The 27,890-nt window shown below is 46.9% G+C and overlaps 1 protein-coding gene and 1 pseudogene across 1 annotated transcript; one reads left to right on the forward strand and one right to left on the reverse strand.

Moving 5' to 3' along the window:
- Positions 1-3,066: 3,066 nt before the first annotated feature.
- Positions 3,067-6,071, reverse strand: LOC136517510 (uncharacterized). Its single transcript, XM_066511084.1, has 4 exons — positions 5,730-6,071; positions 5,495-5,599; positions 3,496-3,633; positions 3,067-3,411 (listed from the first exon to the last, which is right to left on the reverse strand). Exons 1-4 carry the CDS (start codon positions 6,063-6,065, stop codon positions 3,370-3,372), a joined length of 621 nt encoding a protein of 206 aa, XP_066367181.1. The 5' UTR covers positions 6,066-6,071; the 3' UTR covers positions 3,067-3,369.
- Positions 6,072-17,803: 11,732 nt separating this feature from the next.
- Positions 17,804-22,703, forward strand: LOC136516918 (O-fucosyltransferase 19-like; annotated as a pseudogene).
- Positions 22,704-27,890: the final 5,187 nt, after the last annotated feature.

Raw genomic sequence — 27,890 nt, forward strand, 5'->3', positions numbered from 1 at the left:
GGAACAATCAGAAAAGGTAGACTGTGGACCTATAGAACCACAAATGCTCCTACAGAGGGTGGCAGGTAACAGGAGAGCCCTACAAGAAAAAGACCCCTGTCAAGAAGAAGCTGAAGAAGGCTATAGTTGATCCACCAGCAACTGTTGTCAGCAGCATGAGGCAGCTGGTTTTCGATAGCTAGTGACTGAATGTCAAAAGCATTTGTATGATAGCCAGTGTGTGGCTTGATGTGGCCTGCTTTTGAACTTTGTGGCCAGCTTTTGGTCAAATATAAAAATTAAGTAGTAGTGCTTGTGGCTAGCTTTTAAACCCTGGAACGTATGCCCTTCTGTGTGTGCTGTTAGTGAACTGTTGGCTTGTGAAATGTTGTTGGTACTCTGGTAATGCCCTTTCTGGGGGCTGGTAATAAACAATATTAAGTAATGTACTTGCTACTATACTAATGGCCTTGCTACTCTATTGTCATGTGTAATGTGGACATTGAAATGCTACCAAAATCATGTCAAAATGTTGCTGAAATCTTGACTAAAATCAAGTCAAAGTCATGCTAAAATTCTGACTAAAATCAAGTGAAAATGGTGCTGAAATTAAAACTAAAATCATTGCAAAATGCTGCTGAAATTCGGCCTAAGATCAATGCCACAATGCTGCTCAAATTATGACTACAATCAAGTCACATTGCATCATAGTTAGACAACAAACACATAACTTCAAGCAACATCCATCCATCCATTAATTCATTCTCAATTCATTACATTAAGACTGATTCATAGTCACTTAAACATTTGGGCAACAACTAAACCTAGCAGTGCACCAACAAGCACACCTACAACAACAGATATATCCAACACAATCTGCAATTTCCTATGACCCAAATCCTGCCTTGGTTCACTAACACTGTCCTGCCTCAGACGAACATCACCAAGTGGCCACACACCGGTTTGCATCTTCATTTTCCAAACTTCATTGACAACACTATCCAGTCTCTGCTACACTTCAGCTAGTTGTTCCTTCAAATCACCAATGTCATCTCCACCATGAAATGGCACCTGCTTCTGAATTTGCTTCCCTTTCTTTTGAACCTCTAATCGCACAAAGGCCTCGTACTGTTCCTCAGACTGGATCCATCCACACATTGTTGGATCACCCTGCTAACCCTAGATCAGTTCAACTAAAACCAAATCAGAAAAAATCAAAAAACACCGCAAATCCTCACCTTTTCGTTGTTGGGGCACTTCACAAACCACTCGTTCAACGAGTTTGGTTGCTTGCTCTGGATTCGGATCAGAGGAACATGGCAATTGGGGCAGTCCAGTAGGGGGGCCTACCCCCTTGTGGTGCCACCAGTGGTGGAGCTCAAGCTCATATCCATGAGCCCCTTGCGTCGCCGTCGTCGGGTCCCTGCTGCGCTGCACCACCGTTGGGTTCGCCGTCGCCGCCATCGCCGAAGTCGCCACCACCACCACCGGGTTAGGGTTCGAGCGAGGGCAAGAGAGAGGGGCAGTGCGGGAGAGTGAGACTAAGGAGATGGTGGAGGTAACCGAGCCGTTTACTTGAGGAACGAAAGACGGACGGATACGGTCCAGTGTATGCCACATAAGCCTGCGAGCGGGCCCAAGCATTCTGTGGGTGTAGAGTGTGGCATATTTCAACGTATGCAAAAATTATAATGGCATGCTTCGGGGTAGACGAATAGTAATGGCAAATCTCAGAACTTCGAGAATTATAATGGCATGAATCAAAAAACCCTTCCTTTTTCGCTGGATGGAGCCTCCATGTGGGTGGGAAGTAAAATCGGCCGCGACACCGGGAAAACCGGTGAGGGAGGCAGAGAACCGTGTGACGCACGTCGGGTGGGGAAGAAAAATCAGTTCGCGAGGGTAACTCAGCGGGATCGTATGAGGGAGAGGCAGAGCGACGACCCGAAAATTATCGCACTATTCGGTTGTCTTTGTTTTGTTCTTTTTAGTTGTAGGAGATATCATAATAAAAATTGATTACTTAATGCATTCCTCAAAACAAGACTCATCACAATGTAAAATCTACAATAAGACTACTAATAAAATAAAAAATTGAACAGTCAAATTATTTCTCTTAAATATTCAAGTGACTGATAAATTCAAACATGTGTCTAAAAACACATGAAAACTACAAAACAAAGATAGTGAAAATTAGCTTGTTAGGAACCCATCCAAGATTGTTGTATACCAACGCCAATGGTAGAGTGAAATCCAACGGAAAAATTGTAATTAAAATAAATAAATTATTAAATCATTTAGGTTATAGAAAAGTTTCTAAACCGGAGAATACAAAATGGCAAGCTCTGCTCCGATATGGAATGAACTTATAATCTAATGATTGAGTTGATTACATGATTATAAATTCATAACCCTAGCACCCATTTCTATTCTTTTATTCGAATTAGTAATGGGATCTTTAATTAACAAATATACCTAGTAGCTAAAAGAGGATATCTTGAGCAATTGTAAGAATGTGGTGTTTTATTTGCTCGCAATTCTTGTCTGATAAAGAAAATGTTGGCTTTCATTTCCCTTGCGACGAACTTGGGCGAGGGAGAACATGTCAAGTATCCGCCTTGGGATTATGCTTTTATTAGGCTCATTCTGGATGTATAATTTTTTTCCGGTAAACATTTTCCATTTCAATTGGAAAGATGTTTGGCGTATTATAAGAGATCAAAGGATAGTAACTCATATCATCACATGGAAACTTTGCACAAAGTTCCATTACGATTAATGGTTGGTTTTGATACTTTTTGTGGGCACAGGCATCCAAAGTAATGTGCCCATTAAGCCATCCTAGGAGCTGTAACCTAGGAGCTGTGGCTGTTGAACGGGCCATTTCATGCTCATAGTCTGATAGTGTGGATGGGCCTGGCGGTCGAAGGCTCAATCGACGACGATTCTGGTGGGACTGGCCGGCCCGCACTAGGTCCCACGGCCCTCTTGCCAGGAGCCAACTGATCCCTATATTACACAGACGCATCATCTTGCACAAAGATTCATATCAGGACGGGGCACACTGCACACCTGGCCATCAATCAAAGTACCAAACTACTCACATAGTCACATTCATTCAGGGTCTGTAGTTCATTGTCAACACTCAAAACAGTAGTGTACAGGTACAGCAAGGCACCGGTACACATTCTTCGTTCAAATAGTGACATCTCGTCTCAAACATGTGCGCGCAGCAATATGATTTCCTGCCAGTACCTCTAGAGTGTCGAGTCTCGACCTCTGCTCGTCCTCCACTACACTACTATCAGTCTATCACACAGAAGCAGTGCATTTTATTATCTTTGAAAAGATAGATAAGCAATTCACAGCACTTGAAGGAGGAAAGTCCGGTCAGGAGTCGCTCCTGCTGGGCTTGTTCGAAGCAGGGATGACCTGCAAAATTAAAAGGACAGTTAGAAATCACAAGATGTAGCTTGTTGCTGACCTGCTCGCTGATGTTTTGGTTGGTAGCCATACCGTCTCAGAAGATGGTATCCAATCATTTGTTGCAGGATTGCTCGTGCAGCGGACAAGGCTGGCAGATGAGTACCCATTAGTCGTCGCGCTGAAGACGCTACCATTGGGTCTCTCCACTTTGATAAAGCCTGTGCCAGTCTGCAAACAAATGTAACTGAGTTGAACATATCCCCAGAACGATGCTACAGAGGGCAAACTGTGACGAAATGATACTAAATTAGAATGCAAGACTAAATTGTCCTCGTTAGGACTGTCTAGAACTGCCAAGACAGGAAAAAAAATCATGCATATTACTCTTGGTCTGGTAATACCAAGCACCAAGAAAGGCCAAGATATTGAAACCTCTGAGTTCATAGTAAGTACCTAATGCTCATTTAGTTATCAAAGCTCCTCTATGCAAGCAGCTGTAATTTCTTTTCCCGATATGCAAGCAGCTGTAATTTCTTTTCCGCGATATGCAAGCAGCTGTATCATTTTGTTATCTCAGTTCCCCCTAAAACCATACTAGTACTAGAACTTAAGCCATAAAGCAAGTCTGACTATGCTAAAGAATTGATGACCAAACGCTGATATGTGTCACATATGTCATTCCACTAATACCACACTAATGCATAAAGCAAGTCTGACTATGCTAAAGATAGGAGAATGCAACTGTTGTCCTTATCACTATTGGAAAAATAGGTGTTGAGGAACAATTGAACAGACACGTTGATAACTAGTAACCTACAGTTCTAAGGTTCCAAAATTAATTATCTTCCTCATTAGTAAAACCATGTTACCCATGCATATCAGAAATAACCAATGTGGAGACTCAAGGTTCGACCATTGGCTTACTATACAGCTTCTTGGTTTCACATACTGCATTTAACATTAAGAAAATGTTCTTTGCACTCCTATTCTGAAACTCTTCTGGCAAAGAAATACTAGCCATGCTCGTGTTATTAATTTCAAAAAGCAATCTTCAGAACCCATCAAATTTTGCGATTAACACACACTCCATGCATTCTAAATTCTAGTTCACTATGGCTTTGTCCTAAGTCAAACTTCTCTAACCTCGAACAACTTCATACAAAAATGCACCAACATCTATAACATCAAATTTGTTTCATTAAATTTTCCTTGAAAAAAGATGTTTTGATAGTGCATTTATTTGAATTTGTAGATGTTAACACATTTTTCTTAAAACTTAGTCAAAGTCAGAGAAGTTTGACTTAAGACATTGGACAAAGCCAAAGTGAACTATAATTTGGAATGAAGGGAGTACTTAACATGTTAAAGATAACCTGATTTCCAGATTCATTTGGCAACCTAATCCATAGCACTTTCCAAGGAAACAGCTACTGACTCTAGTAGCAAGCGTGCTAAAAGAGGACTGGAAAACTAGTAAAATGGTAGTTGACTCTTGGTTCTCTGGCTACCGCGCTCATTTCTGCAAGCAAATTCAAAAATATTAAATCTTTTTTCAGTTCGATGTTGATCAAGGCGCTCTTGTGTGAACAAACACTTAATTCTTGGAAGCAGTTATGATTGGAGGATTGCAATCAAGAGTTCAAAAGCTATCTCACACTAGACAGCAGATGTAATTAACATGGAAAGATCAAAGAAAGGACAATAAGTAACTATGGATGGATTGATTACCCTCAGAAGGATCCAGAATAACATAGAATTATAACTTACACAAATCCTTAAACAGCACCTACAAACTTGGCCAACTTACTGGCGGCTTCCTGATAACAGCAGCATGGCGTATCTTTTTCTTAAGATAATGGAGAAAAAAAAAGTTCTGCCATTTTGCATATGCCGATAAATTCGAAATTACAACATCACTATTATGAATAACAATTCCTCAAAAAAATATTATGAATAACAAGGAGAGAAACAAAAGTGGCATATATTAGCCACAAATCCTATCACAGCAGCATGACACATCAACTATTTGTAAATTTTGTAGACAACTTTTTCCTTGAAGAGTGCACACACAGGTATACTCAAAGCTTACCGTGTGATGCTGCTTGTCGATGCCTATGAGTCCATCGTAGTACCGCGTCTCCACATACTCCTCCTCGCCGTCCACATCCCCTGCTCCTCCGTCCAACACCAGTTTCTACACACGACAAGGCATCACGCTCACTCCGACCGATCGATTTCCACAGTCAAACACGAAGCAAAAACTCCAGTGCTACTGTGCTAGGAAGGTGGGGAAAAAAAAAGAGGCAGAGCTCTGAGTCTCTGACCTGGGGCTTCGCCTCGAGGTCGCGCAGCTTGCGGAGCTCCGGCAAGTCGTGGTCCCCGGCATCGACGGCGGCGGGCTCCGCGCAGGTGTCCACTGACGGGTCGCTGCGCGGCGGCTTGGCCGGTCGCCTCGGCGCGACGCTGTCGAAGTAGCCCCGAACCTCGGCCTCCACCCGCGCCGCCTCCTCGGGTGGCAGGTGCGGGTCGCTGCGCGCCGGCCGCGTCGTCGCCATGGCGGCCTCTTCGTTTCCCTCCTCGGCTCTCGGCTCTGGCTCTGGCTCTGGCTCTGGTTCGGTCGAAGAGGCAGGGTGTGGGTTGGTGATCCGGTGGCGAACCATACTACAGCACCAGGCCGACGACGCTGTCTATGGGCGGTTGACACGCGCGGTTTCCGGCCGGGGACGGGGACGCGGAGGGCGGTTTTGCGGTGCGACTGACGGAGTGGGACCCACGGCAGGGCAGCTGGCGACGCCGACGTGCCGTGATGGTGGCGTTTGATTGCGAAAGCGATGAGGTGGTGGATGGATTAGCAGCAGGTTCGTTCGATCGTATTTGGCTTTCTCTCGTATTAAATTAGTTAACAGTATTTTTGGTCATCAATCTAAATAAACAGGACGTAGGTTATCTAGATGGGGATCCGCTGCAGCTGTCGCCCAAAACTCGTGACTTTGATGGCGACGCTGCGCGACGGATGGTTCTTGAGCTCGTGAGGTTGCGAGTGCGAGCCAAAGCCATAGCAGGACATGGCAACTTGTAAATCACAGAGAGGAAAACAAGGATCAACCAAAACATTTTTAGAATTGTGGAAATTGGAATATGAAATTCTGTGGTTGGATTTTTGAGTCACTGTGCTATGACTTCAGATATAACATTATAACATTTGTAATTAAAAACGTAAAATGCATATAAATTAAAAAAAATCAACGCCTAAAGCATGTGGATTTCCAGCCTCTGGTAGACAAAGCGGTCAGCAAGCTCACTCTTTGGAACGGACGCCAAATTAACCTAGCAGATCGCTTGACTTTGATTAAAGCAGTCCTTACCTCGCAAGCAGTCTACTTCCTCACATCCCTTCGTGCTCCAAAAGAGATAATGAAGGACAAAGATCGGCTGAGGAAAAAATCCCTATGGGTAGGCACTGAGACGCTAACGGGAGGAAAGTGCAAGGTCAATTGGCCGAGGTCGGCTAGACCCAAATGCTCTGGAGGCTTGGGCATCCTCCACTTGGGGAAATTTGCAAGGGCCCTAAGGTTGCGATGGTTGTGGCGACAATGGTCAGCAAGTACTGATGGCAGACTTGGGGATGAAACTCTATGTAATACGACTGAGACTATCTCCAACAACCTATCCATAATGATACATAAACCCAAAATGTGTGATTCACCTTACTTTAGCGCAAAAAAATAGCCTCCAACAGGATAACATACCAAGGACGCAAAATGCGTGCGAGGCGAGGCGCAGCCCAAATATACGTCGCATGCTCCGGCCAATGGGTCACGCGCTGTCGACCGATTGTTGGTGCTCTGTAGTTCATGTGAGAAGGAGAGTGCGTGTGGGGCCCGCGCTTGCATGCATCTGGGCGCCGCTCGTACACTCCGTTTGCTCCTGTCCATTCGTTGCTGAGAGAAAGGAAGACCAGACCCGTGGGGACCATGCCCTGCATGCACCGCTGAGAGTGAGATGAAGCTATCAGTGTATCTTCTTTTGCGTTTTCTGTTAGAAAACAACAAAAATAGGCGCGTGACCTTTTTCCACGGCGCGACGCATTCTAGCCAATGAGTCTTCTATTTGGGTCAGTATTGCTGGAGAAGTTAGAAATTTAGGCATTTTTATTATTGGTTTAATCCAGAAAAGTAACATCAGCAGGTTCGTGACGGCATATATGTGCATGCGTATATCTCTAATGAACACTACAGCATGCAGTGATAACATACAGATGAACATAGTAGCAGCGAGTACAGTAATCACAGAGATTAGAGTGTACCCAGCAGAGGGTCCCATACCGAGGGCGTCGGAGGCTCCATTCGCACTAGTCGACATAGTGCGTTGCTTGAAGTCGTGGACCACAGTTGGTGCAGGACGATTTTCGCAGTGCAGTCCCACGAACGGATCACTAGGAAGAAGATGTACGAGGACGAGCAGTCGCGGATCGCTCCCCAAAAACCTAATCGCCGCTCACCCCATGCAGGATTCTCAGGCGGACGAGGGTTCCGGAGGCACCTGCTCTCCCGCTACTCCGTGCGCGCAGAGATACGCGATGGGGAAACCAGAAGGCTGCGGAGATGTGGTTCTCTCGGGAGTGGTTGCGGAAGAACTAGATCTGGACTGACGGAGAACTCGGATATATAGACGGGGAGAAGAGAGGCAGCGGAGAATCCCAGGAGACGGAGACGGAAGCGGAAGAGACAGTAACTGCCGCAATTAGTTCACCTCCACCATCAAGGGGAGTAACTCCCGTTATTATGTGGATTAAGTGGCAAAAGACTGGCCACGCCCGCCTGCCACAGCCTCGGCCCGGCCGGCGGCGGCGCGCGCGCGCGTGTGGCATGCCTTTATTCTTTTCTTAGCTTCTCAATTTAGATGAATAATTTCCAACCATATAAGCTGAGTCAACGTTCAGTCAAAACCCCGTATGATATTAAACCATACAACACTTAATATTACGCATCATAGAGTTTTATTTAATTCATTAAATATTATATGGGTCAAGCCCATATTATATCCAACAGGAGATAGTCTGACAAACTCTTTTTTACGGCATCCACAACGCTGACAATTGGAGACAGGAAAAGAGCGACCTTTCTGGACAAGTGCATGGCTAGACGGCCAGCGGCCATGTGACGTAGCGCCACAACTCTTCTCCATTTCCATAAGGAAAAACAGAACTCTGCGTCAGGCCCTCATTGCTAATAACTGGATCCGCGACATCAACCTGCAGCATCAGAGTTTCTCTACCCAACACTTAGCTGAGTACACACATCTACGGCAAGAAACCAGGCGCATAATTCTAAGAACGGCACGCCAGATAACCTTGCTTGTAAATTTGAGGAAAATGGCGAATACACAACATCCTCTGCTTACCATGCCCAGTTTATTGGCGCAACCAACAACTTTGAAGCACTCATCTGGAAACCTTAGGCACCACCTAAATGTAAATTCTTCAGTTGGCTTACGATTTAGAACCGAGTTTGGACCGCCGACAGATTAGAAGCACACTATGTCGGCTTCATGTGGAGACAGGCCTACATCTTTTCAGGGATTGCAGGTTCACGAAGCGCCTTTGGAAGGAAATCGTCACCTGGACTCAAAACTCCAACTTACACCCAAGTGCATGGCCACCTAGTGAGATGCTTGAGAAGTGGTGGACGGCGATGTCGAATGCGCTGGGTACGAGTAGGAAAGGCCTACGATCGCTCATCATACTAGTTTGCGGGGAAATCTGGAAAGAAAGAAATGCGAGAGTTGTTGAGCACACAGAGTCCACAAATTTTTTGGTACTTCAGAAAATCAAAGACGAGGCGAAGCTGTGGATCTTGACAGGAGCGAAGCACCTCTCTACATTCATCTAACAACCACTTCCCTAGTTTTGATCTGTCTCCTTTTGGAGGTGTCTCTCCTGTTTTTACTAGCTATAGAGTGCTTGGTTTGTCGTATTGCGGATGTACAGAGCCAATTTAGTTGGGGATGTACCGTACCTGTCTGGGCGATCTCTTCTTTTTAATATAACGGATAACTCTCCCGCCGGTTCGTTAAAAAAAATCCTTCAGCGGAGCCGCTATCCCTTGATTTTAGGCGGCCATATAAAGCCAACCATGGATGCTAGCTATCTGAACATGGGAAATAGCAAGGCTGCTGTAGACCTCTTCTTTTTTGAAGAGTTTTCTATTTTACAAAATGATTAAACTATAAAATTTGGCTAGTAATTTTAGCCAAATTGTTAGAGTTGCTCTAAAAGAAAAAAGAGAGGCTTTGATCAAAATGGTCCATGGTCCGTAAGACCGCAATATGGGCTGAGCCCAACGAACAACAAAAAGTCTTAAGCCCAGCCCATCACAGTCGCGATCGTACGATCCGTATCCGTATAGAACGGCCAATGTATTTTTACAGGACCTCTCAAATAAAATTATTTTTGTTTCCCTAAAAAAGTATGTTTGCAGGAAAGGACTCATTTATACTTCATATTATACACAAAACTTGTCCCCAAATTTTTATTTTTGAATCAGGATGACGATTATTCGCCGCTACTCCTATATGAAACGTGCACGATTCAGTTGGGCTCAGGGAGAAAAAATAGCAAAGGATTTTTCTTTCTCCCAAAAAGAGGCCTTGTACGGTGTGCGAGGCATCATTGCCAAGGCTACCCGTGGGATTCCGGCGGCAAGGCCAGCAGCGAACCGGGCTCATGTCGTGGTATGGACTTGGGGTCTTGGACTCTTGGTTGGGCACTTGGGAGTTGGAGAGCATGCACCATCCAAACCACCTCGACCTCGTATGGGCGGCGCTCCCTCTGCTTCCGCTTGGGCAATGTAAATTTGTCATTTGTGGAACGATAATGATCTGGCGAGGGTGTCCGTCCATTCGGACGCGTCTCTGTGGGCCTACGGAGCTACCTGGTCTGCTCCCCGCCATGGCCCATCTATAAAAATGAACGACGCATTTCATCTTCCTTCCAGCCTGACTCCGCTCCTCTCCATCGCGTGTGGCCGGTCCTTTCCATCCCCTCCATCCCGTGTGTCGCTCGCTCCGTCCATGGCCGGCAGCGGCCCGCTCGTCTCCATCGCAGTGCGCTGTCAGCTCCCTCCCTAGCCAACGGCAGGCGCCTTCACCCACCCCGACGTCCTCCTCCCCCACCCTGGTGGCTCCTTCCCCCACACCGACAGCTCCTTCACCCACCCTGCCGTCCTCCTCCCCCCACCCCGACAACTCCTTCCCCCACTCAGCGTCCTCCTTCCCCACCCTAGCGGCGCCCCTCCCCCCACACCGACGTCCTCCCCCATTAGGAGCCCCCAATGCCCGCTGATCTGGCGGCCATGGCGCTCCCCGCGCCAGGCTCTCTCTCTCCCCCTATGTTGCAATTGTATGTTTAAATAGACGTTTCAGAGGTATGTTGCAGTTGAATCATATAGATGTTGCAAAAGTGGATGTTGCAATTGTTTTCGAAGGCATGTTGCAAGTGTATGTTTCTGAGTGTTTCAGATGTTTTCAGAGGCATGTTGCAAGCGTATGTTTTGAGTGTTACAAATGTTTTCAGAGGTATGTTTCATCTGTGTTTTCCGAACGCATGCTACAAGTGTGTTTATCTAGATGTTGCATATGTTTCACACATACGTTGCATGTGTTTTATTTGGATGTTGCGTATAAGGATGGCAACGGGGAATAAGCCACCATCCCCGTCCCCGCGGGGGGGAATTTTCCCCATCCCCGTCCCCGCGAACAACCACGGGGAGCCTTCTTCCACCATCCCCGATCCCCGGCGGGGATTTTGTCCCCGCGGGGATCCCCGTCCCCGCATACAGCAACACACACATGCATAAATCTTGCAACGTTCACATATTCACACTTGCATAAATCTAGCAGCAAAGGTTCATAGATTCATAAAAGATCACATATTCATAAATTCTGGGATACTCATTAGTCTAATCAATCTAGCAACATAGTTCTAGCAACACACAGACGCATCTTGAATCAATATGAAATGAGATCGTTTCGTTTTACAACTCACAGCCTTCTTCGCGGGGCGGGTCGACGGGGATCGGGGTCGGGGATCAGCGAACCATCCCCGTCCCCGCCATCCCCTACGGGGACCACTTTTCTACCAAATCCATCCCCGTGGGGATAAATTTTCCTCCATCCCCATCCCCTAATGGAAGAATTCCCCGCGGGGAATCGGGGATCAGGTCCCCGTTGCCATCTTTAGTTGCGTATGGTTACAATGGTTTTCAATTGTGTTTTAGGTGTTTTTTTCAAGTGTTTCAGAAGCATGTTTTAATTGTTTCAACTGCCTTCAAACGTATATTGCAACTGTTGTATTTGGATGTTTGAAAAGTAGATTGGGTGTTGCATCTCTCCTCACCACCTTCTCCTACATCGTCTCTCCCAGAGCCGGCAGGGCATCCATACGACACCGCGGCCGGGTCCTTCCGAATTGGAGGCGCCGCGCGCCCTTCCCTTCCCCTCTTGTCGCTCGGGCGGCGTGTGCCCCACGTGCAGCGCAAAACGGGCGTGGCGCTGCAGGGTCTGCGGTGGGGGCTTGCAGAGGGAGGGCGCCTGAGATGGCAACGCGGTGGTGGGATGGGGTGTGGAGGAGATAGGCTGCATACGGGGACGCGCGCACGCTTGCTGGCGCGGTTTCCGTACTTGAGTGCTGGAGCGTCCGAACGCGTCCTGGCACCAGACGTCCGGGCGTTAGGCGTACTGTAAAACTGTATGAAACCAACAAACTAGAATTATGCATTTATGCTGAAGCTGACACTTTACCTGAACTGTTTGGTAGCGCTTATGCATTCAAAGGAATTAAGGAAACAAGGACGCTTGATGGCATTACGGTAACCTCACGGTTCAGAGATTCACTAAGCCACCTGTAACCTGTACTATTCATGAGAACAATACTTGATTGTATCACCTGCGCAAAGACGTCTGAAGATGCCGGTTGGTACCAAGTTCAAACCAGCACAGATGACAGATACATGTCATGTCTACAAGACATTAGCCCATGGCATAAAATGGATCACATAGTCCTCTGTGTACATGTGAAGATGCCGGTAGGTGCAAGGTAGAAACCAGGACGGATGTATATCATGTCTACATGACACCTCCACTCCATTAGTACCCATCAGGAATTAAACTGGCTATTCAACCCCTGATCCATCATTCCAGAATGAACGTCGCTGTGCTCTGATAGCAACACCCAGTGACAAGCCAGAGAGACGGGAACCTACAGCCTGTTCGTTTGGCCGTGGCTTGTCGTAAACGATCATAAATTTTCAGCTGGAACAGTATTTTTCTCTCACACAAACTAGCCAACAGTACTTTTCACGAACCAGCAACGATATGAACCAGCCAACCGAACAGGCTGTGAGGCTCAGTAGCCGGCCAAAACCTAGACGCTCCGTGCTCCGCTCAAATCATGCACGTTCGCAGTTGGCTGGCTGGCGAAATGCCGTGGGCCGTGGGATGCATGTCGCGGTCGTGCCGTGCGTACTAGCACCAAGCGGGTCTAACGACGGAAAACATGTATGCAACCTTTCGGTTCAGACAGTCCATGCCTCGCCTCGGCATCTCCGGCTGAGCGCGCGCGGAAACTGGAAAGGCATCATCCGGCATGGCGTCCTGGCTGGTGCATGCTGCTGCATAGTGGAATGAGTCCTGCTGAAATCACCTCATCACTCATACCATGCCAATCATGGATGGCAGGGGCGCGGATCACAAGATTGCATTGGCCGGTTCCTCACCATTCTACGCGAACTGACGCGTGTGGAGTATGGACGGGAGACCGGACGCGCGCATGATCCAGCTGGGGCCAGGAAAAGCCCGCGTCGACGAAGAGTTTGCTGGACAGTGGACTAGTACTCGTCAGTGGTGGTGTCTTTTCTCGCTGGCAGTTAAGCTCACTGAATTATTATTAGGCGCCAGCCGCCGTGTTGATGCTCCACTGATGCGCGCTTCAGTGATGCTAAATTCATGGCAAGTGACATCAATTCGTTGCCCAGGACCAGTCTGACTCTGAGCTCAGAGTAATGTGATGAGCAGATGTCAACATCAGGGGGGCATGTATGAGATGAGATGAGATCCTCGTCGATCCGCTAATGCTCTTTTGCGTGATCATTCCTTGTCGCACTCACCTTACGTGATCAAGCGAACACGGTTGACGCAAACACATCGAAGAGCTTTTCTACCCTTCACCTCTGGTACGTGGCTCTGCGAAAGCCGTATTATTAGAAAATACTCCCTCCGTCCATAAATCTCCATCGTCCTGATAAAAAAAATTCCAAGAGTCTCCGTCGTATTAGACAGAGACCATGGGTTTCGCTAGTCCCGAGCGCCCGAGATGCCTCGTACAGTGGTATCATTTTATTTCCTTTTGCTACGGAGGGCCCCTAACATCCACCTACTAGACTACTGTTTTTTTCCTCGTAAAACCGAATACACATACTGTATATAGACTACGTTTGAGCCTGTAAAGTAAAGGGTGAAGTTCAAAGTCTTTCATAAAAAAAAGGTGAAGTTCAAAGTCATTTTTGTCAGATTAGTGTATGGCACATCTCTGCATGACACAAGTAAGGCACCACACCAACTGCTACTTCCAGGGTCCATTTTGTTTAGGAGCAACGTGATTAATCGATAATCTTGTTTGAGAGGCTAGACGCCCAGAGTAAGCCGTGGTGCATTGCACACTAGGCAAAGTGGGTGTTTCCTGGCGAGCGTGTATTTTTCATTTGCTTTCTTTCTCACGAAGGGTGGTGGGTGTGTGTCAGCTATCAGGGCATAATAAACTGCAGAAAAAATGAGAGAACCAGAGATGCAGTTTGCGTCGTGCCCTGCTTTAGCTGCGGCACGCGACCCGTGTGGCCGGAAACCGACCTGTGGCCCGATAGAGAGCGACCCCCACGGTACTCTAGCCTTGACCAGACCCAGAACCCGCCACCGTACCAGTTTCTCCATTTGGGAGTAGGTATCACATCATTTAGGCTTTAATAAAGGATTCCATGCGACTGTGGCTGTATGGCACATGCTTAGTATGAAAAATTATGATCGGGACGCTAAGACCTCTTTGAAACATAGAATTCATAGAGAAATTTTGTAGGATTGTAAGTTTATAGGAATTTTGTCTTTATGATCCTTTGAAACACAGGATTAACCATCCTGAATTCCTACAAAATTCTTATGAAAATGGCTCAATCCGTAGGAATTTTGGAGGATCCAACCTCTTGAAAACTTTTCTTTGTGTATATCTCTCTTCTAATTCATGTAGTTTTTCCTCTGCTTTATCCAAACGCTCTATTAGAAACCTCCATGTATTTTCAATTCATGTAGGATTATAGGCGACGTGCAACAAAAGTTCTACACTTTTCTCAGTTACTATGTTTCAGATATCGTACGTTTCCAAATATATGGATGCTTATTTCTGTGTCCCTCCTACAAAATTTTGCTAGAAAACACGTGCATGCATCTTCTAAGCATGTCTTCAACAACCTTTTGCATTATAATACTAAATATATAATTACAATTATATAATAATAATAAGACCAGAACTTAATAGTTTAGACTTACCTTGTACGATGATCAATTAGGCAGTGTTTGGCACCGAGCTCCGGCTCTGCACTGTGCAGCCCTACGCTGGCATGTAGCAAGGAGTCAGACAGCTCCATCTCCCGCAAAAATCAATGCGCATAGGGGAGGAGCCACGGACTTGGGGCTCCGGCAGCTTCTCCACATTACTGCTACAGTACCTGGAGTCAGAGCCACCAAAGCTCTCTGAACAGGCCCTTACTATGTGTCCGACTTCCCACTCGACCATCCATCGAGATCGAGTTGGCACTATTAATGCAAGCTTTCAAGTCTCATATACCAGTACTCTGCCTCTCACGCCAACCTCCCTGAATCAACGAAGCTGCGGGCTGTGGCCCCGCGCCACGGGAAACCATGCCATTGTCATATGTGAACACGAGTCACTGAGATTGATTCTACTCCATGCTAAATAATCAGCTTTTCAAAAATGTTATTTTTTGCAAATATGATTCGATCACTCGTTAGATTTTATATAGGGTAGGCACACACGCATTTAATATGTACAAATTCTAATAAATCCTAAAGGCTAAAAGGCTCATTTAACTTGTGTTCTCTTGTAGCCGCCTAGTTGATGGAAGGTGGAACGTGCTATATAAGTTAGTACCATATTGTAAGTTAACATATGAAGATTGATTTTTTTCTGCATATATATATGGACCAAGCCTCGTAGAAAAGCTGTAAAAAAACTATATTAAAGGAGAGCCTCTAGGGTTAGGAATCTCCACAATAATAATTAGGAGGGGGGTGTCTGAATTCCAGGACTAAACTCTAGTCCCTGTCACATCCGATGTTTAGATGCCAACTAGTATGACTAAACATGAGTTAATTATAAAACTAATTGCATAAGTTGTGGCTAATTCGCGAGACAAATCTATTAAGCCTAATTAATCCATAGATTATTTTCCCCTTCTCGGTGTTGTGTTAGTTCATCCTACATCGTCTGATGCATGAATCATCTTTGCACCAAGTTGCTCCACTACATCAACTAAGATTGACATCGACAAGGCTTGATCGGACCGAGTAACAACGATGTCGGTGCTACTGGTACCGATCTTGCTCAAAGGTAATATTGTGTCATGAATTATTTTGTTTGTTTATTTACATATATAATAAGTTTTAAAACTAGCATGCTAAGTATGCGCGTATGTTACCGCATATTTATATTTTTGAAATTTAATTTTGCAACTCCCATAATATTCCGACATCGCTTTTTGTCGGGCATCCGGCACCGGTCGATGAGCTGGAGCGGTTCGAGTTCGATGGATCAGACAGAACAAAGATAGCGTCGGCGGCGCCGTACGTGATGGCGAGCCCAGTGAATATGCCGGATACTGCCACTCGCGACGGGTCAGCAGCGTAAGAATTCCATGGCTCGGCCGCGTGGAACGCAGACGAGAGGATATTATACCTCGTGTCGTGCTCGCGGCGTGCTTGGCTCAACTTCAACCGAGCAGCAGCCATCCATGGCCGTCCTCGTCCATACGCGAACCGCAAGCTTGTCTCGGTTTCCTTCTTTATCAGCCCGTTTGCATTATTGGGCGCTTCGTTCGCACAACCGCACGACGGTATTGGGTGTCTCTTGCGCGTACGCAGTACGAAGCGCGGCGCCCATAAGGAGCTAGAGCTATAGCAATGGGAAACACGTACGCAGTCTCGTTAAGTAGCTAAGCTCCACGCCGTGGTCCATTGGCACGATCGAACCTAACTTCAGTAGCTTGCATTGTCCTTTTCCTTGTGATCAAAAGGTGACAAAAAGGAAGCCTCTCATATGTAGAGCATCACTAGCTGGGTTCACGAATCAAGTGCGTGGCCCATGGCGATCGTACGTACGTGTTACGTGTCCATGCCTCGGATTAATTGAAGCTCGTGCACTAGCGTTTATTCCGCGCGTGAGGATGATATATATAAACTTTTGCGGAACATTTCAGAGAGGCCGGCCATGTTCAGGTTCAGCACCGGATTTGTTGCAGCCCGACGAATCCATGGGCATGAGCACAACTCCCTCTTGTCTTATATCATCGACCCTTCGTCGTCGAGCAACGGTACACGGGTGCGGAACAAATGAGCCTGACCATGGCAATTGCCAAGTTGCCAACCGGCCCAACCCGTGCTTGCCCTTGTGTGCTTCCGAAAGCACGTGGTGCGCCTAACCTCTTTTCTGTTTCCACCCGGTCGGGGCGGATCTCGGAGTGAAGCAGCACAAGCATCCCCAGTCTTGGTAATAACTGCCCCAACACTGGTCGATCGCGACCGCGGCGAAAGGGACTGAGCTAGACAGTGTAAGTTCACACAAGCATAAACGGATACAGGTCACATGGAAACTTTCTACAGTTCGTTTTTGTGTTTCGGACAAACGCAATAGGAGTTCGATCTCCACACTCGGGAGTCGCTTTCCGTACGTAAAGGTGCTTGTCCGAGTCATCCGATCGATCGAAGGGACCAGCACCAGCTGCCTATACTCCAGCTCCAGCTGCTTAGCTCTTGTTCCGGCAGAACGCCGGGACGTGGTGGTCGATCGGGTCCGTCCGTTGTCCCGATCGAGCGACCACATCATGTCGATCCTTTTTCGTATCCGTGTCGTACACGAATGACATGATGGAAGCCAGAACGCACGCGCCGTGCGGCGAGGCAGTCACGAACTCACGCCGACGCCGACTCGCATACGGAGGGCTGCACTGTCCGCGCAGGCCTAAAAACAACCGACGGTTCGGATCCCCCCCTTGCGCGGTCGCTACGTTCCTGAATCCCGACGAAGTGTGACGACGCGAACGCGAGCGCTGCCTGCCCTGCCAGTACGACGATCCGACGCGATCGCACAGCGTCGCCGCGGGCGGGGCTGGGCCTCGGGCGACTTCGGAGTGCAGACACCTCCTCGCGGGCGCGGCGGTTGCCAAGGGCAGGCAGACTGTGCTGAGACAGAGACCGAGCGGGCAGGGCAGTGCGATCGCGAACCAAACCACCACCGGTTTCAGTTGCTATTTCCCGGCCTTTTCTCCCCTTCACTCACTAACCTTACCTTGCCTCTAGTCTCCCGCCGCGGGGTTCCTATTCTTAGCCTGACGCGCCTAGCGACGGGCGCGCCCGCGCGGTTAAGCGAGCCCGGGACGCACACGGTTCCATGGCCGCGGCCTCGACGACGACGTCCTCGGCAACCACCACCTGCTCTTCCTCGTCCACCACCACCAGCCCCGGCCCGCACCGCAGGCGCCAGCCCAACGACATCGAGCGCGACGACGACTCCTCCTGCTCCTGCTCCTGCTGCGGCACCGGCGGAGGCGGCGCCGACCACCACTTCCTCCACCACGCCTGCGAGCACGACGACGCCGAGTGCAGCGGCCTCCACGGGCACGGTGCCGGCGCCGCCGCCACGCCCTGCGGCAGCGGGACGAGGGCGCTGCTGTTGGCGCGGAGGAAACGAGCGGCGTGGGCCGTCGCGGCAGCAGGCGCGGCGCCGCCCGGGCGGACGGCCTGGATGAGGGGCATCGTGCTCTGCCTCCTCGGCCTCGTCGCGGTCATCGGGTTCCTGGGCTCGCACCGGGGTGGCGGCGGACGACGCGGGGCCACAGGGCGGCGATGGCGCCGACGACGGCGGCGGCAGGCTCTTGCACAGGGTGGAGGTGGCCGCCGACGCCGACGTCATGGAGTGGACGGAGGAGAACTTGACGGCCCTCGCGCGCCGCTCGCCTGAGCCGCCGGTGAGTACGTGCGCACCTCCCTCGCTGTGTGCCGTTGATCGCTCGCTCGCCGCCCGCCGACTAGTTTTATTACACCGATCATGCATCAGGCCATGTCAACTTGTACCGCGCGCACCCGTTTTCTCTTTGGGCAATAACCACTCGTGCACGTACTCGAAATTTGAAAAGTGGCCATTAATTGATGCATTACATGCTCCATTTGTGCACCGAAAATAATCAAATTCGGACTTTGATTCGCTGGTTCGTCGGAGTTTCATCGGTTCCCATTTTGGGACGTACGGAGTATCATAATTCGTCGCTGTTGAAATCAGCTTCAGGCATCCCAATAAGTCAAGATTGGCCTAAAACCAGAAATACGAAAAAGATGAGTGCCCTTTTTTTTTGTGGGATGGGTGGGTGGGTGGGGGCATGAAACAGCCATTCCACGTCAAAATTGCCTATAAAAATTGGTAATTCAAGAAAACGTGGTCCAAAGTGTTTAATTTTTGCGAGAAATGTGAAACATGGTAAATCTCGCAATGTGAAACATGGTAAAATCTAAACAGAAAGCACAACTGCTTGACAGCTTGAGAGAAATGATAAAGGGAGACGTTTCTTCCATTCTCCATTCTCTGAAAAAGAGAGGAGCTTTTGGATCACTGCTCGTCGCGGTATGGAGTATTCATATGGGAGAAAATGATTGGTGATAAGGACAACGATTCATTCCACCAGTATTTGTTGCTAGCGTGAGTCACTGGAACCACAAGAACACGCGGTACATGACGTGAGTTCCAGAGTTCAGGAGCAAGGCAGCTGTTTATCTCTGTGCTTTTGTGTTTTCTTGAAAATGGTTTTCGTTTTTTTAGCTATTGAGGTCCAGTTGTACCTGAAAAAGAAATGTTTAGAGCGCATTGGGTTGGTGTCATCGAGGTTGCTTTCCATTGTAATTGTACAAACTTTCAAGTAAGAAAACAAAGAAGGGCTAAGCGGATAAGTAACTAGATATTTTAGCCAACTCCATTTAATTTCTTATTTTAAGAAAAGAATTATTCCTAACCTTCCACTAAAAGTTTTGTGGAATTTGTTATTTTGCCATGTTAAACAGCTATCACGGCATCCTTAAAAATTCAGCGTGCTGATAATTTTGGGAAATCAGAATTTGCAATATTATACATAACATCATCGTGGAAAGATGAATTAAAATCCAATGAGGCCCCAAGGTGTGGCTTTGCAATACTCGTCTTGTAAAGTGGTGACTTAATTTGGTAGGGACAACAAGCTTCAGTTCAGGAAAGTTTTGGTACCCTGCCAGAGTCCGCCAGAAAGCTATCTAGTGTTCATATTCAGCCAAAAATTCACATGCACGATTCATAAAAGCAAGGCATTCATTCAGATTCCATGCCATGCTCACCTTGACTTCACTTTATGTTATAATAAGAACTAGATGTGCTTGATGTACTGATGTTCCCTTTCGAACACGGACAGATACCTGAGATATGGATGAAACCAGACAATGAGGGTTACAGCCAGTGCATTGAACGGCCGAAGAATCACCGCAGTAATTTCCTCTGGTCCATCCTTTTGCTTTGTTTCCTTTCAGATTCAGATTCAGCTACATTTTCCTTAATCAGGACATGCTTACTTCAGGGAAAAACAATGCAACTGTCGGTTACCTGATTGTCGATGCAAACGGTGGCCTGAACCAGATGAGAATGGGAGTATGTATATATTTGTGCTAATGTCATGGCAATGTCTTTCAGCTAACTCTCATTAATTCCTTCACAATTATTCTTACAGATAAGTGATATGGTTGCAGTGGCGAAGATCATGAACGCATCGCTGGTGATCCCTACTCTGGATCATCAGTCATTCTGGACTGATCCAAGGTCAGTAACTCTATCTAGCTGCTCTGAATCAACCTGGAGAAGAAACTGCAAGTAGTAATCAGACTGACGATTAGTATTTTTGACGATATATATAGCGATTTCAAAGACATATTCGACGTCGATCACTTCAAGGAGTCGCTGAAGGAAGACACTTGTGATCGTCGATTCCCTCCCACCAGATTACAGAAGGGTGAAGCCGTACGTGAGAGCACCCACCTCCTGGTCCAGGGTACGAGTCAACAACTTGTTGGTTCTACTGGATTGCATTGCAGCAGCTTAGAGAAAATTTCAGGCGTGTGATGAGTAAGAATAACTGAATACTGAATAGGCTGATGGATCGTCAGCTCCGTTTTCCAGGCTTCCTTCTACAGAGACTTTTCGAAAATCCTGAGGAAGTTCAAAGTGGTGAGGTTTACGCACACGGATTCGCGGATCGTGAACAACGGCCTCACTCCTTCTCTGCAAAAACTCCGGTGCCGCGCGAATTACAAGGCGCTCCAGTACAGGAAGGAGATCGAAGAGCTCGGCAACACTCTGGTTGATCGGCTGAGGAATGGGTCCGAGCACTACATCGCGCTTCACTTGAGGTACGTTCAGTGATCGGCTGATCATGAGTTCTTTAATTTCCATCCATGGAAGAGATCATTATCTGCAGATCAATCAATGAATGAACTTCCATTAATCGTCAGATACGAGAAGGACATGCTGGCCTTCACCGGGTGCAACCACAACCTGACGCTGTGGGAGGCAGCGGAGTTGACGGACATGCGGTTCAAGGTGCGGCACTGGAAGGAGAAGGACATCAACAGCGAGGAGAAGCGGCTGCAGGGCGGGTGCCCCATGACGCCCCGCGAGGCGGCCGTGTTCCTCAAGGCCATGGGGTACCCCTCCACCACCAAAATCTACATCGTGGCCGGCGAGATCTACGGGGCGTACAGCCTGGACGCGCTCAAGGCGGAGTACCCCAACATCTACACGCACTACAGCCTCGCCACGGTGGACGAGCTGGAGCCGCTGGAACCGTACCAGAACAGGCTCGCCGCCGTGGACTACATCGTGGCCCTGCAGAGCGATGTGTTCGTGTACACGTACGACGGCAACATGGCAAGGGCCGTGCAAGGGCACAGGAGATTTGAAGGCTTCAGAAAAAACATAAACCCTGACAGGTCCGGCCTTTTTTCCCCCAGAAATAGTTTGGAATGCAGAAATTTGCTTGTTCCCGCAATCTCGCGAAATCTACACGCTTCAAAGACGACGTTGGAGATTCTAGAACCTGATGAAACATTTTCTTTTGTTTGTAGGCTGAAGTTTGTGGAGCTTATTGACAAGCTGGATGAAGGTTCTATGTCCTGGAGTGAGTTCCAGATTGTGGTGCGGAAGCACCATGAGAATAGACTCGGAGGTCCGTATGAGAGATTGCGTGGTGCAAGTCCAAGGCAGGAGGAATACTTCTACTCAAATCCGATCCCCGGGTGCCTCTGCAAAAGTGTTGAGAGGAGTAGATGATATGGATTTATCTGGATTCAATTGAAATTGTTCAGTCTTAGAAACACACCGACAGCTTCAGCAGCTGGAGCATGGATGGAGATGAACCTTCCTCCGCATGGCAGGGATCACCTCGGAGAGGGAGAGCTAGCAAACTGACTGATACTACCAGTTTCGATTATTTTCCTAGGCTGACAGACAACACATGCAGCTGAGGTCTGGAGAGGGCATGGTGCAGAATGTGAGAAGTGCATTGTCAAAGAGTTGTAAACAAGCAAGGAATGCAGATGCAAGTAATAGGACGAGTCTGAATGGAAAAATGTTTCACGGTGGCTGCTGTTTGTAGTTCTTGGTATTTCCGATTAATTCGGTTTAGAAGGTACCATACCTTTCGATGGACTCATCATTACCTCTTCTTCTTAAGAATAATGTATAATGCTCTGCTCTCTTTGTAGGCCTGTTGAACCAGATGTGTACATAGTAAAGAATGAACAACTGATAGTTTTGGAGTAGTTTAGTTCCCACTTTCCCACGAAAAATCCATGTAATCCTATCTAAGAACCTGTTGACATATCATCATCAATTGCAAAGGCAACAGAATGTACAGCAGCAGAAAATATTCCCCAAATTTCACAAGAGTATACCACCTCAACCTCTTCTTCTTTTCTTCTTCCTCTAGTATACCACCTCCATTTTACCCAGATGCTCCGGTCGCTTATATCAGAATCATTTAATCCCCACCACAAGCAATAATAGCCATGGTGACAGACGAGCAGCTAGCTATGCTCTCGGTTGCTTTGGAACGCAAGCGGAAGACACACGAGGTGGTTCGTGAGTGCCTGGCCACGGTGCAGCGGGTGGAGAAATCCGCATCCACGTTGGCCGCTGCCACCGACGGACCGACCATTACCTCACCGGATCGGCCTCCGGCAAGCTGGCAACCATGGCCACAGCATCCCCATTGGCTTCCTCAGCCTCTACGCTACCACCAGAAGGAACCATCACCAACCCTGTTGCTGTAACCGACCTTTCTCTGATGGCGCACACGAAGTGTTCGATGCCAGGTTCCTACAATGCCACTCGCGTTCTGGTGTCTGCGGCAACATCCTCGGCACTGTCAACGGTTTCTTTTGAGTCCACTCCTTGCCAGGCAGTTGCTCGGATCATCCCCACCGCAACCATCGACTACCAGACTGTCACGCGTTCCAGGTGTTTGACGCCAGACATTGCCGAGCAAGGGGTTGCCTCCATTGACTCCACCAACCTACCTGTCATGATGGCTGCAAAAGTATTTGATGCTAGGGGTATTTACCTGTATGCCATTATAAAAGTTCGAAATAATCTACGTACCATTGAAATTTTGAAAAGTTCCTCAGTACCCTTGCCCGAAGTTTTTTTTACCTACGTGCCACTTTCGTTAGTTTTCCGTGTAACAGCAGTTAACGTCCAGCAGAAAAGACGATTTTGCCCTCAGTTATAGAATGCATCAAAATTTTCATTCTTTCCTCAGGTGCCACTGTAACTTCCTGTGATTCAAAAAAAACTTCACTTTTTTCTCTGTACCATTATGAAAAAATCATGGTAACAGCTTATACATGTGCATGTGAAAAACTTTAATAATTATAATAAATTCGAAATGCATCCAAAATATTCGATAATTGCGACAACCACAGTAAGTATTTTAACTAAACGCATTCAGACATAAACGAGGTCCAAATTTATCATGACGTGCATAGTCATCATACACTCTCTTGTAACTGATATTGACTTTCCAATTATCCTTCATTTTTCTCCTAAGTTCTTTGGCCCAAATAGTTGGGGCCTCAGCTAATCAATCCTTAATCTTCTCACGAACCCAAAACTTCGTAGCACCCTTCACTCTCCCACTCCTACTACTTTGACAAACATGAGGAGAATGGTTCGCCTTTACCTACAAAGTTCAGTTTCAATCAGACTAAAATAAATTCAGAAATATAAACAAAGTGCTGAAATAAATTCAGAAATATGGACAAACTGCTAAAATAAATAAAAAAGAAATTACCTGTACAGTAAATAAATGAGTGATAAGTTACTGTAAAGGTAATTTCTTTTTCATTTATTTTAGTAGTTTGTCCATATTTCTGAATTTATTTCAGCACTTTGTTCATATTTCTGAATTTATTTTAGTCTGATTGAAACTGAACTTTGTAGGTAAAGGCGAACCATTCTTCTCATGTTTGTCAAAGTATTAGGAGGAGTCGGAGAGTGAAGGGTGCTACCGAGTTTTGGGTTCGTGAGAAGATTAAGGATTGGTTAGCTGAGGCCTCAACTGTTTGGGCCAAAGAACTTAGGAGAAGAATGAAGGATGATTGGAAAGTCAATATCAGTTACAAGAGAGTGTATGATGACTATGCACGTCATGATAAATTTGGACCTCGTTTATGTCTGAATGTGTTTAGTTAAAATACTTATTGTGGTTATCGCAATTATCAAATATTTTGGATGCATTTTGAATTTATTATAATTATTAAAGTTTTTTACATGCACACGTACAAGCTGTTACCATGATTTTTTTATAATGGTACAGAGAAAAAAGTGAAGTTTTTTTAATCATAGGAAGTTACAATGGCACCTGAGGAAAAAATGAAAATTTTGATGCATTCTATAATTGAGGGCAAAATCGTTTTTTCCGCTGGACGTTAACTGCTGTTAGGCCTTGTTTAGTTCGCGAAATTTGGATTTTGGGACTACTGTAGCACCTTCGTTTTTATTTGGCAAATAGTGTCCAAATATTGACTAATTAGGCTTAAAACGTTCGTCTCGCAATTTCCCACCAAACTGTGCAATTAGTTTTTCTTTTCGTCTACATTTAATGCTCCATGCACGGGCCGCAAACATTCGATGTGACAGGTACTGTAGCAACTTTTTGGATTTTGGGGTGGAACTAAACCAGGCCTTACAAGGAAAACTAACGAAAGTGGCACGTAGGTAAAAGAAACTTCGGGCAAGGGTACTGAGAAACTTTTCAAAATTTCAATGGTACGTAGATCATTTCGAACTTTTATAATGGCGGGCTTGATGCTATGACATGCTCCAACGAAGCCAGTCCCCAGTCCACTACTTTTGGAATACAGCCTTCTAGATAGCAAGAGCAAAATGGTCAGTCGTACATGATTACAGCAGCCACTATATTTGTCTGAGGAAATTGTTTTGCAGGATTGTCGCACACCTAGCAGAGCTAGGATGAAATTGTTCGAAGCCCCGTTCGCTGGGCTTGTTTGGTTTATAAGTCGTATTTTTTCAGCCAACGAATAGTATTTTTCTCTCATATTAAATCAGCCAACAGTACTTTCAGCCATAATTTATCAGCCAAACCAGCCCAAACGAACAGGGCGCCATGTTACTTGGCTGTTGCAGAGGTGTTGAGATGCCTATTCTGCAGCCATATCTGCTGCATGTGCAAATGAAAGTTCTGGCAAGGGAGATAGAGATACAGCTGTGATATCGGCGCCTAATGCGAAAGTGATTGCTTGATATACCTAGGCAAGACGCTTACGAGAGATTACACACACGGTATAGGAGGCTCGATGTTTGGTAACGAGGTTTAGCCAAAGCCTACGTCCCTGGGGCATGCCTACGGGCGCTCCTCCCCGAAACCACGACAGCGGCCGCCCGGGGCGCCAGCCAAAATCGCCAGCACCCCCGCGAGCATGTCCTCTGTGTTGCCTCTCACTCTCATAACTAAGTTTGGTTACAAGTACAGCCCCCTCCTCCTTTTATAGAGGGGTCGGATTACAAGAGCCAACACTTAGCTCACCTAAAACTATCTGCTAATTACAACACAAGTCTACTGTAACCTCAATTAGTATAAATAAATATTCGACACATTTATCACAATCTCCACCTTGGCGAATATTTCACCACCTTAAAGTTTTGCCATACGCGAACAACCATGTACTCCGGACTTGAGTTGTCGACTTCGCCGCTTCACGAAGAGCAGCCCGACGAGTTTGACTTGGCTTCAAACCCGCTGCCTCAGGAAACCTTGCTACAATGCAACTCCATCCTAGTGACTCCACCTGCAGCACTGCACCCTTGCAACTTGTACAGTCGTTGCCATCCTCTCAACCGACTAGAGAACATTACTGTCATTGTCCGAGTCACCCACTATTGCTGCAACATTAGCACTTGCCTCCTTCTTTCCTGGACACTCCTTGACATGTCCCCAATCTCCACACTTGAAACACTTCACCTTCTTCTTTCTCTTGCTCTTAGCCTCCACCTTCCCCATGCTAGGCTCTCCACGGACCAGCAAACCTTCAGCTTGAGGTGCTTTCACTGCATTGTTCTTCCTCCTCTGTTCCCGAGCAAGCAACGCTGCAGTAATATCCTCAATCTTCAGCCTGTTCATTTCGTCGTAAACGATCGTGGATTATTTACTGCTGGCTGGTTTGGTGTGAGAGAAAAAAATACTATTCTAGCTTATAATCCACGATCGTATACGAGCAAGCGAACAAGCTGCTTGATGGTTTCCTTGCCATATGTCAGTGTAGTAACCACATGCACATAGGATGGTGGTAAAGAGCATAAAAGAATTATTGCCTTGTCTTCATCATCAACAGTTACCTTTCTACGTGCAAGATCAGCAACCAACTGATTGAAGATGTTCAAGTGCTCCACGAGATCTGACCCCTCACAACTTCTGCCTCAGATATCACTTGGTGGTCAATGTCCTGGACATGTACTGAGTGGCCAGCTTGTCCTAGATTTCCTTTAGGGTGTGTTTAGTTGGGGAGGTGAAATTTTTTAGGTGTCACATCGGATGTATCGGAAGGATATCGGGATAAGTTTTTGGATACTAATAAAAAAACAAATTACAGAACCCATCAGGAAACTGCGAGACGAATCTAATGATACTAAATAAGCGAGCATTAGCACATGTGGGTTACTGTAGCACTTAAGGCTTTTCATAGACTAATTAGGCTTAAAAGATTCGTCTCGCGATTTTGTCGAGAACTGTGCAATTAGTTTTTTTCGTCTACATTTAGTACTCCATACATACGTCCAAACATGCTCTTTTACTGTAGAAGACAAAAAATTTTGGAAATTAAATAGGGCCTTAGTTTGGTTAAATCCATGACATGGAACATGACCTCATCTAAGACTCACGGCCGTATGGTTGCGGCCACTTGCAACTGCATCTCCTCCCGTCTTCATCTTCCATCTTGGCCGGCTTCTTCTCCTGCAAACCCTTCAGGACCCCTTGCTGAACCAGCAAATCCTTGACCCCTGTTTGCCACAGAGCGAAGTTGCCGCTGCTATCAAACTTCACCGCCTCAAATCCGGTACCTGTCGGTGCCACCCGCCGACCCGCGATTTGATCGATTTCTTGACGATCTCACCGCTCGATCCGTCCACCTCAACCGACTCAAGCAGATCGACTTTCTCCAGGATCTTCTTCCCGGTGTCTGCTCCAACCGGCGTTTCCTCGCCAGTCGCCAGACTGCTTGCTGATGATCACCTCGAGCACTCCTGGTCACCACCGAGCTGAGCCTGCTAGCTCTTACCCAAGCAAACCACCTAGGGCCGCGTTTAGTTCTGGCCAAAGTTGGCGGCGCCGGAAGTCAAGTTGCACTGTAGCGCACTGTAGCATTTCGTTTGTATTTGGTAATAATTGTCCAAACATTGACTAATTAGGCTCAAAACGGTTCGTCTCGCAAAGTATAATCAAACTGTGCAATTAGTTATTGATTTCGTCTACATTTAGTACTTCATGCATGTACCGCAAGTTTGATGTGACGAGGAATCTTCTTTTTGCATAGTGCCAAATTTAGGAAATTAGGGGAACTAA

Source organism: Miscanthus floridulus, chromosome 17, assembly GCF_019320115.1.
Source record: "Miscanthus floridulus cultivar M001 chromosome 17, ASM1932011v1, whole genome shotgun sequence".
In the NCBI taxonomy this organism is placed as follows: domain Eukaryota; kingdom Viridiplantae; phylum Streptophyta; class Magnoliopsida; order Poales; family Poaceae; genus Miscanthus; species Miscanthus floridulus.

What these genes read in the sequence shown, in the direction of transcription:
- LOC136517510 (XM_066511084.1), bottom strand. Translation starts at nt 6,065, where the DNA reads ATGGTTCGCCACCGGATCACCAACCCACACCCTGCCTCTTCGACCGAA. An exon ending in TCGACAAGCAGCATCACACG is followed by an intron (nt 3,634 to 5,494) that starts GTAAGCTTTGAG and finishes ATTTGTTTGCAG; the next exon opens with ACTGGCACAGGCTTTATCAA. An exon ending in GGATACCATCTTCTGAGACG is followed by an intron (nt 3,412 to 3,495) that starts GTATGGCTACCA and finishes TTAATTTTGCAG; the next exon opens with GTCATCCCTGCTTCGAACAA.